This window comes from Aegilops tauschii, chromosome 5 (assembly GCF_002575655.3).
Source record: "Aegilops tauschii subsp. strangulata cultivar AL8/78 chromosome 5, Aet v6.0, whole genome shotgun sequence".
NCBI lineage: Eukaryota > Viridiplantae > Streptophyta > Magnoliopsida > Poales > Poaceae > Aegilops > Aegilops tauschii.
Genome location: NC_053039.3, coordinates 55435225 through 55448721, shown reverse-complemented (window position 1 = coordinate 55448721; position 13497 = coordinate 55435225). Strand labels below are relative to the sequence as shown.

The window sequence follows — 13497 nt, the reverse complement described above, 5'->3', positions numbered from 1 at the left end:
GTTGCACAAGACCAAAATAACTATCCGGCCTTGGTCCTTCCAGCCAGAGACGATCCATGATAGACCTCATGGCAAGCCCGGACAACCTATGGAGCTCGGCCCACTCGGCCATTTGCTCATTTAACAGCAGCGGACGCGCCGGAGCATTGAACTGCGACCAGAACAACTTTTCCACTTCGTGATCTTTTTGATCTTCGAAAAACTTGGTCGCATCAGCAGCACTTGCTGCCAAATCCAGGTACGCGTCCGCAGAACTCCATAATTGATCCAGAAGGGCATACTTAGGATCTCCGAACTTCGTCCGCAACAAAAAGGGCTTCCCAGCCGCGATATCTCCGGCTTGACGTAGCTCCTCCCTCGCCGCCCTGATTTTAGAGCGGGCTTCCTTGGCTGCTACCGTGGCTTTCTCCAGGTCCGCCGTCTTCGTTTTGCTTTCCTTTTCAAGAAGCTCATAACGGTCGGCGGCATCTTTCAACTCAACAGCCATCTTGGCCATTTTCTCTTTGCTCTGGCAATGCGCAGCCTGTTCGGCTCTTAGCTCTTCGACCGCCTTTAGGGCGGCCGCATCACTCCTCCTAGCTTGTTCCTTGGCTTGGGCAAGTCCGCCCGAAGGGTCTCCACGGCGACAGCTCCATCTGCAGTCACATCATATTACAGATACTAGCATCATGCTCCTCTTTGTGTTGATCATAGGAGAATACATACCCTGTACCTCGTCAAGCCGCTTGTTTACAAGCACGATGTCGGCATCTGCCGCATCAAGTTGCCGCTTTAGCTTGGCAAACTCACCAGTCCGGCTAGCCACCGGACCCTCAGCCACCTCCACGTGAAAGCAACACGATTATTTCCTGGGACTATGATCCTCTATTTGCCGTCTTTTTCAACAGCAACTAGAGTCTCAGGGGCTACTATCTACATAGGGCACACCTAGCGTGTGCGGTACCGTCAAAATATATATTACTTTGCGTACCTCAAAGCCTCTTAGCAGGCTCATAAAAGCTTCATGCAACCCGCTTTCGGCGGATGAAATCCTCTCAACCACCATACCCATTAGCGTACGATGCGCTTCTCAGATAGCCGCTTGCTCCAGAAGATTCATCAGTGCGTCTGGTCGTGCACCGGACAGTCTCGGACTCTTTTTGTGGCTCTCCTTAGGAGCCGAATACTCCGGACTTCGGGTGGCCGAAGGGTTACCTTCTGGCCTTGGCGGATCAGGAGAAATCCTCCGTGACGACACCTCAGGGTCGCCCGCTTCACGAGGCAGGGAGGCACGGGGAGGCATTTCGCTTTCCATCATCTCCAGAAGAAGATCCCCCGAAGACGAACTCTGTCGAGAAGGGCTACGATCCGAACTACAAGACATACGTCTCGGCTATTATTCTCAGAAATGAAGCTGGGTATATTCACTATAAAGTACTTTTGTTTACTTACAGCTCGGTGGAGGGCTGGCCCCCTCGCGGGTACTGTGTGGTAAGGATGCCCTCTGGGGTAGGGCCCTCTGACAAAGGTTTCTTCCCTCGCTTGGAGACCATTGCTTCCAAGTCTTCAGAGGCGGTCCTCTTCCTTCCCTGGGGAGAGGGAATTTTAGATTCTTCTCCCCGTTTATCCTCCTTCGCGGAGGCACTAATTCCCCCGGTTTGGATGAATAATGAGTGAGGCTCGCTTTCGGCCTCTTTGTTCCTCCCTTTATCTTCCCCTGATGGCGCTTAATAGGGCGCAAGCTCAAGCATCCTGGCTAGTACGGGATCCGGTGAGCCTTCGGGAAGGGGGGCCGAACACCTGATCATCTTCGCCTTTTTTATCCAGTCCTGGTCAAAAGGCGACTTTTCAGAATGATGTTGTGGTAAATTAAAAGACAACGTGTTCGGCCGCAGAATTACTTACTTGGGTGTCTGGACGATTGCAGTTCAGACCCGCATCCTCGGTGGTGTCCGGACAATTTATTCGTGATCCGAAGAACAATCCATACGTCTCTTCGAGCGTCACGCCAAAGAATTGCTGAATAGTTCGTGGCCCTTCTGGGTTGAACTCCCACATACGGAGAGGTCGACGTTTGCAAGGCAGGGCTCGACGAACTAGCATGACTTGCATTACCTTGACAAGGTTGATATCTCTCTGGAGGAGATCTCGGATGCGACTCTGCAATGTCGGCACATCATTTGCTGGCCCCCAGTCCAGCCCCTTGTTGACCCACGACGCCAGTTGTGGCGGGGGGTCCGAACAGAAGGCGGGGGCGGCCTCCCACTTAGTACCTCGGGGAGCTGTGATGTAAAACCACTCCCGCTGCCATAAATTGGACGTCTCCGGGAAGGAACCCTTTTGCCATGGAGCATCCACGCCTTTGCTTATTATGGCACCTCCGCACTCTGTGTGTCGCCCCTCAATCATCTTCGGCTCCACATTGAAGGTCTTGAGCCATAAGCCGAAGTGTGGGGTGTTGCGGAGGAAGGCTTCACACACGACGATGAACGACGAGATGTGATGGATGGAATCCGGAGCCAGATCATGGAAATCGAGCCCGTAGTAGAACATAAGCCCTCTAACGAAGGGATCAAGACTAAAGCCTAGCCCTCGGAGGAAGTGGGAAATAAATAGGACACTCTCGTTTGGTTCGGGAGTGGGGATGACCTGCCCTCGAGCAGGCAGCCTGTGCGAGATTTAGGCGGTCAGATACCTGGCTTCTCTTAGCTTCTTGATGTCCTCCTCTGTGAGAAAGGAGGGCATCCACCGACCTTGAAGGGTGGATCCGGACATGAATGAAGGTCCGAAGCGCCTAGCCTGAGCCTTGGGTGTTGGAACTCGAGGTGGGGGAAGGATTCGATTGAGTGCGATAAGAAAAGGACAGGCCTTGGCCCCTTTATAAAGAGGGTGAATATCAAGCGTCCTCCGCGTGGCCGTTTGGAACTTACCTAAAATCGAGGAGTCATATCAGTAGGCACGATTGGGTTACCCACACCCGTATTGATGAGAATCTCGTGAAAAGAGGGACACGATCTCTGCTTCGACAGGACGTGCCAATAAAACCGCCTCGCAACACGTGCAATGGCAGGCACGGGAAAGACGGTTCGTCATGACCAGACCATGGCAGAACGTCACGTTATGAAAAGCTGTCAGCAGATTAGATTTGTGTTAATATTATTCTCTCTACGGTGGTATGTGAAATTTGTTTTGCAGAGCCGGACACTATCCTTGTGTTCAAAATCTTCTATGGAGTATTCGGAGGAAGAACCTGCCTTGGAATGCCGAAGACAATCTGCGCGCCGGACTCATCGTCATTGAAGCCTGGTTCAGGGGCTACTGAGGGAGTCCTGGATTAGGGGGTCCTCGGATAGCCGTCTATATCCTTTGGCCGGACTGTTGGACTATGAAGATACAAGATTGAAGACTTCGAACCGTGTCCGGATGGGACTCTCCTTGGCGTGGAAGGCAAGCTTGGCAATACGGATATGTAGATCTCCTTCATTGTAACCGACTCTGTGTAACCCTAGCCCCCTCTGGTGTCTATATAAACCAGAGGGTTTTAGTCCGTAGGACAAGAACAATCATACCATAGGCTAGCTTCTAGGGTTTAGCCTCTACGATCTCATGGTAGATCAACTCTTGTAATACTCATATCATCAAGATCAATCAAGCAGGAAGTAGGGTATTACCTCCATCGAGAGGGCCCGAACCTGGGTAAACATCGTGTCCCCCGCCTCCTGTTACCATCCGCCTTAGACGCACAGTTCGGGACCCCCTACCCGAGATCCGCCGGTTTTGACACCGACACTTATGGTGTGACAATCTTGGAGCAACATATCTGTCTGCAAACCCAGTGTTTCATGCAAGAACGAAACACATAGAGATTGATTATCATTTTGTACGAGAAAGAGTTGCACAAAAGTTGCTAGATATTTAGTTCATCCCAACAGGGGATCAAGTTGCTGATGGGTTCACCAAACCATTACAAGTGAAGCAACTACAGGCCTTCAGGCACAATCTGAACCTTGATACGTTAAGATTGAGGGAGGATGTCAAAATAGTAGGGTTGTAGTTGTGTAACGTGACAATATGTCACGGCTGTATTCATGTAAATTGTGGTGCAGGTAGTTGGCTAGGATATCCTCTATCTCATGTATAGCTTGGATTAGAGGGCAAGTTGATAACTAACCAACAACCTGCGCCATATCTTGTAATCTCTCTGCCTATATTAACATGAAGGCGTCCCTCCCAAGAGGCATCACGCTTAATGCAGCCAACCCTAGCTTTTACACTTTAATGATACGAAGTACGTATTTTCATCACTTATTTTCTATCAACAGTATGGTATGATTATCGCAAAACCATGAAGACACCAATACACTTTTTTTTACTATGAACCAATACACCTAGTGATTGTTCAAGATACCAAATGTCCAGTGAAAATACCAAGGGTTCGGGGCAGAGGAGCAAGCATAAGATGCAATATGTGTTACAAGATACTAGTAGGATACAGCGCGCCCGTAGGATTTGTTGTGAGAATCATTTGAACACCAACCAAGAGGAAGCTTGGATTTAGAAAGTCAATGAAAATAAAACTAATGTGCAATGTTAGAAGGTAGAAATGAGATCATGTTTCACGCCTTGTCCCTACCCTCCAAAACTATGGTAAGACAACATATTAGAAGTTGGACCAGCGGAAATCCGTTGGTGCTCCCGGAAGTGCGCGCTCTCGCGTGTGAAAATATTTTTTAAAATGCCAAAGAAATCCAATAATTTTTTTATGTGTTTTTTGTCACTTCCAAATGCGACATACAAATTTGTGGGGAAAAAGATTAAACATTTTGGCCTGTGAAAAAAAATACTAAATGTTACCCTAAAATATTACCCTAAACTTGTTTTTTTAACCAGCGAAACGCCGCTACTCTGTTTCGCATAAAAATTTTCAAGGATGCTTGCGACACTAACACAAACATTTACAAAAGAAAATTAGAATTTTTTGAAAACTTTTACTTTTTTTTACTATTCACGCGGGAGTGTATTCTCTGGGACCAGAGACTACCAAGAGGACATGGCTCAGTTAATTTTTTCAAGGAAACGGTAGACGTATTAGTATCACAAGAAGAGCAACGCTATGATGACACGGTAGACGTATTAGTATCATAAGAAGAGCAACGCTACCAAAACAAAGTAACGCCACGAACCCACAGGCAAAACTCCTTTTTTTAGAAAAGGAGGATGACTCCGGCCTATGCATCTGGACGATGCATGCGGCCATTTTATTAATTATTCTCACAAAACTTTACAAAATCATACAATAGTAAGACTAAAGCCACCGTCTAGGCAATATCTGCCGCTACTCCTATCCAGTTGATGTAGGGATGCTGATAGTCTGGGCCTAATACCAAACAGACCTCGCAGCCAAACCTAACATCTATGACCTGAGGTCCCAACCAGGACGCCTGCCAGGTATGGGGCACCCACCAGTCCGACGCACTCTTCAACCCGGACGCCTGCCGGGTATGAGGCCGCCGCAGCCACCTGCCACCAACCCATCTTCAGAGTTGTACTGTTGCATCTACCATGCCAGGTCTCTCTGCCATCGACGCCACCACGACGCCAGACAGCGTCGTCCTCCTGCGCGAGTACATCCTCGCGCATCGGACGCCGAATCTGCACTGCGCCACGCCGTCGAGATCCGTCGCGATCAATGTGTAGGATGAAGCACCGCTCCACCTAAAATGCGGTCCACTGGTCCCTCGAGCCCGTGCACACCTCCAAGAACGACGCCCCCAAAGGGGGAACGACATAAGAACTCCGCCCTCTTCCGATCAACTGATCTAGGGTTTCCCCCGGAGGTAGCATACAGTGACCTTGAAACTCTCCTCGGCGATGCCTTCAAGAAGGGAATGTCGCAAAATAGCGCCGCCACGGCCGGCTTTGGCAGTAAGCCGAAAGCAAGTTTTCACCCGGATCTGTTCGAAGGACCTCAATCAAGCATCTCGTGCACGGATCGCCGCCACCTCTGCCGGGGACTGGACGATGGATCCAGGCCGCCGCCGCCTGACCGGCCATGGCACCACCACGGTGCCTAAGGCGGCGCCATCAGGCCCACCATGCCCGCCTGTAGACGCCCTCCAGATCTACCGGCCCGCGGACGAAGCCCGCGATCTGGGCCACCGTCACAGGTGCTCCTCGGCCGCGGGGAGAATGCGCATGCGCTGTCGTTGCCGTCACAGTCGCCGCCGGGCGCCCGCTGCTCCTTGCCACTGGTGCACCGCCGATCCATGAGCCGCCGCCGCCGGCAGGAGGTCGCCACCACCGCGCGAGGGGGAGGGCCCCGCCGCCGCCGTCACTGGCCAGGCAACGCCGGCCTAGCCTCGGGCAAGGCAGGAGGAGGGAGAGAGGAGCTGAGGCCTAGGGCCGGCGCGTTAGATCGCCTCCCGTGTCGCCAGGGGCTGGCGACGCGGGGACTCCTAGCTATTCGCAACCTATCCATCCTGCTAGGTACAAACCCATATGTCTGCAACAAATTTGCCATCCTCTAGCTTTGGCCTTCCTCAGCCACCTGCTCGAACATCTTGTTAGCCGAGGGTGTCGCCCCATTGATGATAAAACCATCGCGGTGTTTGCATATCACGAATGCCACAATTGCCAGTACGGTCCATGTATTTCTCTGGTGCCCCGGTCCAGGGTCAACCGAAGTCCACCAATCCATTATCTCATAGTTTGTATTGGGCATGCCTTATGGTTTTTCCCACCTCCCAACAGGACGTGTTGAATCATTTCCAGCTCCTAGTCACAGAGTGGACAAGCCACCCGGTGTGGAAGACAACGCTTCTGAAGTGTATCTATGGTACGATACCGAGTATTTAACAAAAAACTACCACATTATGGGTTCCCGTCTCACTGAACTACCATATTTAAAAAGTGACGGATAACTACCAATTTTTTTTAATTTTGTGACTAAAAACTACCACTTTTGAAAAATGACCAGTTTAGACGATTTAAACGCGTTTATGACAGGCAGGACCCATCCATCAGGGCTGACATGGCAGCAGAGTCAACTCCGTTTGTTTTGACTGTCAAGTTGACCGTTATGCAAAGTGGGGCCCACAAGTCATCATGAACCTTCCTTCTGCTCCTCCTATGTCTCTCTGGGGCATTTCAACAAGCACCTTCTGTGCATATAAGGCAAGGAGGCGACGACAAGGGAAGAGCGACCTCCTGCACAGCACTCACCATGACCACCTGCGCGGCGGCCTCCTTCCAGCTCACGGCTGCGCTCATGACCTGCCACGCGAGCTGGAGATGAGCGGCTGCGCCGCCAGCACCGTCGCTGGCTTCCTCTGTCGCCGCCGTCGCCGACGCGGCGATGGCGACCAGGAAGACCGCGGCGAGGCAGAGGCGGAAGAGGAGTGTGGCGAGGAAGACGAACAGCAGGACGCCCTGCACGAACGACTCCACGCCGCCGGTGTCCGAGTGACTCGAGCTGTACATGTACCAGGAGTCAAGATAATACGTCGGGACGGCCGTGGACGCGAGCTCCACGGCGGTGACCAGCGCGGCGCCGGCGAAGAGGCCGGGGTGTGCCGCGGACGAGCTCGGCCGGTCACCGCGAAGCATGGCGCAGGCGGCGAGCGCGACGTCGGACAGAGTCGCGAGCTTGCTGGCGAGGTACGCTAGGTGGAGGACGAGCAGCACCGCTGAATTCAGCCACGCCGGCGTACACCTGCTCCTCCCAATCGACACGAGAGCAGCTGGATGAGCACGCTTGCGGCCGTCGTCGGCCGGAGCTCACCTCCTTTCTCCTATGCACATAAGATGTTTGTTGAAATGCCAAAAAGAGAGGAGGGGGAAGAAGATGGTTGATGTGGGTCCTGCTTGTCAGAACGGTCAACCCTAATGGTTAAAACAAACGGAGTTGACTCTGCTGCCATGTCAGCCCTGACGGATGGGTCCCACCTGTCATAAACGCGTTTAAATCGTCTAAACTGGCCATTTTTCAAAAGTGGTAGTTTTTAGTCATAAAATTTAAAAAAAAATTGTAGTTATCAGTCAATTTTTTGAATATGGTAGTTCAGTGGGACGGGAACCCCTAATGTGGTAGTTTTTTGTCAAATACTCTACAATACCACATTCTCAACACCATCCATGCGAAGATCTTGCACAATGCTAGGGCACACAAACTATAAATATGGATCGCCCGGTGTTGTTGACTCGACCAAGAAAGAATGCCCAGTAGGCTATCCTAGAGGAAAATTGCCCATTGCCCTCCTAGGCCCACACAATTGCATCCTCAACTCCCTCTAAGAGTTGAACATCAGTTAAGCGATCAACCAGGTGAAGGAACTCCGCCAAAGCTTGCTCATGCATGTTGGGGTTCACACCTGACCACCAACCACCATGCATCCATTCTCCCATAGTGCGTGTCTTGATTGGTCTTCTTGTCGACGCAAGCAAAGAGGTTGGGCACCACAAGTCTTTGCTTCATTTAACCACCAATCTGCCCAGAAGAGTGCAATAGTGTTCCCAACTTGCATCTAGTTGTCGCCTTGTATATTGCCATCAATTCTTGTGGCCCCTGAATGTTGAATTTCCTCCATGCTTCCTCCGGCACCGTGCGTCTCAACCACGGCCATCTAGACCTGGGCGCCAAGTTGAGGAGGTGAAAGTTTGGGACCCCCAAGACCTCCCAACTCCTTAGAGGAGTAGAATGACTCCAAGCAATATATCACAGGCACTCGTCCCCTACATGTCGCATCTCCCCTTCCACAGAAAACCGCGGCCAATCTTCACTAGAGCCCCAAAGGCTTTTGCGGGGATGTCAAGTGCCAGTATTGCACCACCAGTCTAGCACCTCCAAACATCATCATCACCTGCCCACCTGGCAGGCGTTCCACTGTCTTGTCCACCATGGATTGCAGTTGGGTAACCGAGAGGCAACTGGAGATGCTTGCACAACCATGGGAGGACCAGGAAACCAAGCACCTTGACGGCGAGATCAACTTGCTCCACACCTAATGGGGTGTATATATCGAGCACTTATTCAGGATGGGGCACAATCCGGAAGCCATGCGAAAGTTTGTGACAATGGCCGAATAAGCCCTCAGGCTAAGAACGTCCCGCCTCAAGAAAGTCACCACGTGGTCCACAAAGATGGACGTACGGTGCCTCAACCACAAAGGCGCCAATGGTGAGAGGACCCCGGACCTTGCCAATTTTAAAACGTTACAAACTTTTTTTGAATGGTTCAACACATTTTTTTTCAAATTACAGGAACCAATTTTTACATTGTGTATTGTTTTAAAAAACTTTCACAAACATATTTTTTGAAACATGTGGACATTTTTTTTAATGTGATGAACATTTCTTTGAATGATATGAACACCTTTTTACAAACTGCATGAACACTTTTTTCCATTACATGAACGGTTTTAATGGTAGTGAACTGTTTAAAATTAAGTAAAGTAATTTTAAAAAACATATATTTAGAATATTAAATTATGAAAATGAATGGAAACAAAAAACCCGGAAGAAACGAGTGAAGCAAACCAACTCCTCTCTACTGGCTGACCCACTACGAGTTCCTTGAGGTAAGCCGCTCTTCAATCTCGCCAAATTGGTCATAGGGAAGCTCTGCACTGACCATGCAGGTGATCGCGTAAGGGCATTGTTCTAATTTGTCCATCTCTACGACAAGATGTCACCTAAACGCTCAGAGACCATCCATGAGTTGGACCAGTTAAATGCTTGGAGACACGGTTTCGGGGTTTGTTTTGTTTCATCTGTCTATTTTAGGTGATCATTCTTTCGATAATTTCTTTTTTCGTATTTTTGTTTTACCTCTTTTATAAATCATAATATTTTTCAAAATTTAATTTTTTTCAGGAATACACAAATAATTTTAAAATTCATGAATATTTTCTGAAATACACGATAATTTTAAATTGGTGAATAGTTTTAAAATTGGTCAACATACTTGAATTTAATAACATTTCTAAGATAGCCAAACCTTTTTTGAAAATTTGTGGCCATTCTAAGAAAAAGGCTAAACATTTTTAATATGAAATAAATCCCGTAGCTAGCTTTTCTTGAGATAACCGACTAGGAAACTAGAAAAATGAAAGGGTAATCGTTCCATATGCGTTTGCCCGCCAATAATTGGCAATGTACGTGAGGGGTCATTGTGCACGGAAAGGCTCACTCTATGCTGGTCGGGGAAGCGCCGCACCCATGTCGGGCATCCACACGCTTTTCTGAGGAGCTGGTGGAGCCCACACATGTGTTTTTTCATATTATTTCATTTCCGTGCAAAGTTCATTACAATTTTGTAAGTTTTGTATTTTTATAAGTTCAAAATTTCAGATGTTTAAAATTTTGAAAGTTCAAATACCAAAAAAAAATTAAAGTTCATGTCCCCGCCCCGTTTGTTCTCAAAAGAAAGAAAATAGTGTTGTCTTAAGTCTAAATTTTCGGAGTTTGATCACGGATACAGAAAAAATATCACCATTCACGATACTGAATATGTATCATTAATAGATCCATATGTAATATGTTTTCATGTTGTATTTGTTGGGTAATCTTTATATTTAATAGTATAAATTTGGTCAACTATATTTCAAAGATTGAATTAATTAACACAACAATAATAATAATGTTTTTTTAGTACACCACTAATAATTATGGTGCTTAACACTTTGACAGGAACAGGTACTCCCATGTGTACAGTAAAAAAGACCTGCATGGTTTCCATAGTCCCCATCATCACCTAATACAGGAAAGGATAACAGAGCACGTACACATACGTGTATTACATTATTCTCTGGCGCCTAAATGCCTAATACATCAGGCCGAATATATACAACAAAACCCTCCCATGCACTACACCCATACAGCACCTGCATTACGAAGCAGTGGGACAAGCTTGCCGCCGAGATGAAGGGACATGACCTTGTCGGTGCATCCGACGAGCCTGCCGCCGATGAACACCGCCGGCACAGCAGGGTTCCGGCCGAGGAGCCGCACCAGCGCCTTCTCCATCTCCTTCCCCCTAGGGTCCTCGTCAAGTTCCACCACCATCGGGTTCACCCCGAGATCCCGGAGAAGGCTCGTCACGGTGTGGCACATGCAGCAGGAGCTCATGCCGAAGATCACCACCGCCCGCTGCCCCGCTAGCCTCGTCACCTGCTCCATCAAGCTTAGTTCTAGTGCTAGGGCTAGTGAGCTCAATTAGTAGTACGATCGCTTGAGCTGTGCTGGCTTGCTTAGAGCTGGACATAGGGGAGCCTTGCATATATAGCCATGGAAATGTGCACCGGCAGGATGAGCTTCGAGCAACTTGACCCGGGAAAAAGGTGATACGGGAGGGTTCGGATAAATCCCGAGCTCCTTTAATTTGCGCGGCTACACGTATGGGCCTAGTGTGGAGCATCGAATATTTGGATTGCAATATGGCGATGCGGCGACCTGATACCAAAGGGGCCATGATCTAATGGAATGTATTGTTGATAAGGCCTGGAGCTCTGACTTTTTGTAAGTTCTCCCCTATCCTATTCTTTTTTTCTGCGGGAAGGATCAGATCTATTATAAAGATTCATCAGAAGTACAAAATACCTCACACATAAAAAGATTACGTCGATGTCCATGGATCACCGAATGACCATTGCCGCCCCCCCGAACGAGCCGTCGACGCGCGGCTGTCGTCGCTCCCATACCGGAGCCGGCCTGACCTTATCGATAACAGCCGGAAAGTCTTCGTGTACGTGCCCCTAAGGACTAGCACCCTAAAGCCGTAGTCGTTGCCATTTAATTCTTGAATCGATTTGTAGAACCTAATACCAAATATAGTCGTTGGGTACGCATGATGAGAAACCCTAACCTTGGCACCATGGGGAGCTGGCAAGAATCTACGCCGGAGCTTCGTCTAATCCGTCCCAAACGGACGGACTTGAGAAGGATTGGAGCCCGAAAGACTGACTCGAAGAAGAAGCGTTGCCATCCGTCCAAACGCCGCCCCTGCAAGGACTAAACCCTACCTATCTACTAGCCGGATCCGAGTCACCAAAAATCCCCTCCCCGCCACCGGCCGCCGGAGCGGCGGACGGAGGGAAGGCGAAAACATGGGCTCGTTGGTGGAGATCGAGGTGAGGAAAGCTTTTCCTAGTCGCCTTGCGAGAGGAGAAATAAAAGCTATCGGTCTTTTAGCATTACTCTTCTTTTTGTGATAATCCCCAAGGGATTGTCAACACAACCCCGAAAATCTGCTACTGAGCCCAGGCTCATATGCACCCGTGCTGACGACAAAATAAAAAAATTTATTAGAAAAAATTCAAAAAAATCTAACCTTTTTTTGCACGGTAGATAATTTGATGTGTGAGGTTACTGTTCATGCCTTGTTTTGACTTGATTTGTCTTTTTGCCGAGAGCTGTTCAGATGTCCAAATGATTTAAAAATTGGAGCGGACCTCACGCACTAAATTTTCTACCATGCAAAAAAAAAATTAGAATGTTTCAAAAGTTTTTGTGATTTTTTTTCTAATCGGGTGCAGATAAGTCTAGGCACCAAAACGCTGCACTCACACAACCCCCTCTATACCGAAAAAGGCTTTCGCCCCGCTTTATATATAAAGCAAACCGCCCGAGTCAAACATCCAACAATGTTCACACACACACAGACACACTCAAAGTCACACACACACACAGATAAGGTAGCAGTAAGGTTAATGCTGAGGGCACAGCTCAAGAAGCCCTAAGAACAAAAGGACACACACAAAGACCGCCACAAACGAAGCATGCCTAATCAGGCTCCGGCGGCGGTGGCTGAAGCGGGGGCGCCATGCGGAAGGCCATCGATCGAAGGTCGGTGAGGAGGGTGTTGATGACGCTCCGGTCCTGGGGGCGGCTAAGCGGCTGCCAGAGCTGCAAATAGCCACACATTTTGAAGATCGCGTCAGTCGCACATCGTAGAGGCACTTTCTAAATAACAAGCTTGTTGCGAATATTCGAAAGCGTCCACGCAAGGATCCCAATGCACAACCATCTAATATGGCGGTAACGCGGGGAGGAGGCATGGATCTCCGCGAGTATTGCACCATTGTCCGCCGACCGTTTAACGGAAGCACGACCACAGGAACTGGGCCGTGGAGCAGTTGAATAAAATGCGGTTCGAATCCTCAACCGTGGCGCACAGGGGACACATCCCGTCCCCAGGGCCATTGCGCTTGCGGACTCAACCCCAGAGGGGAGACGTCCCCGGATCCACTGCCAGAGGAATATCCGGATCTTGAGGGGGAGGCGAATGTCCCAGATCAGGCTAAAGGGCTTATGGGCCAGCGAGGGGGCGATGGCAGCATACAGAGACTTCGTGGAGAAGCATCCTGAGGGCTCCAGGCACCACGTCATGGAGTCAGCGGCGCCCTCTACATCCATCGGCAAGAGAGCGATGCCCTGTAGAAGGGCGTCCCACGCGTCAACCTCCTGGGGGCCAAAGGGGCGCCGAAAGGCGAGACGCCCTAAGTTAATAAGGGCCCTCTCGAC

The 13497-nt window shown here is 49.4% G+C and overlaps 1 protein-coding gene across 1 annotated transcript; it reads right to left on the bottom strand.

Annotated features, from left to right (window-relative positions):
- Nucleotides 1-10591: 10591 nt before the first annotated feature.
- LOC109787556 (glutaredoxin-C1) lies at nt 10592-11244 on the bottom strand. The gene has a single exon (XM_020346104.4). The coding sequence runs from the start codon at nt 11152-11154 to the stop codon at nt 10843-10845; it is 312 nt and encodes a 103-aa protein (XP_020201693.1). The 5' UTR covers nt 11155-11244; the 3' UTR covers nt 10592-10842.
- Between the last annotated feature and the right edge of the window lie 2253 nt (nt 11245-13497).

Excerpts from the sequence above, each read along its gene's own strand:
- LOC109787556 (XM_020346104.4), bottom strand. The coding sequence starts at position 11,154 with ATGGAGCAGGTGACGAGGCTAGCGGGGCAGCGGGCGGTGGTGATCTTC.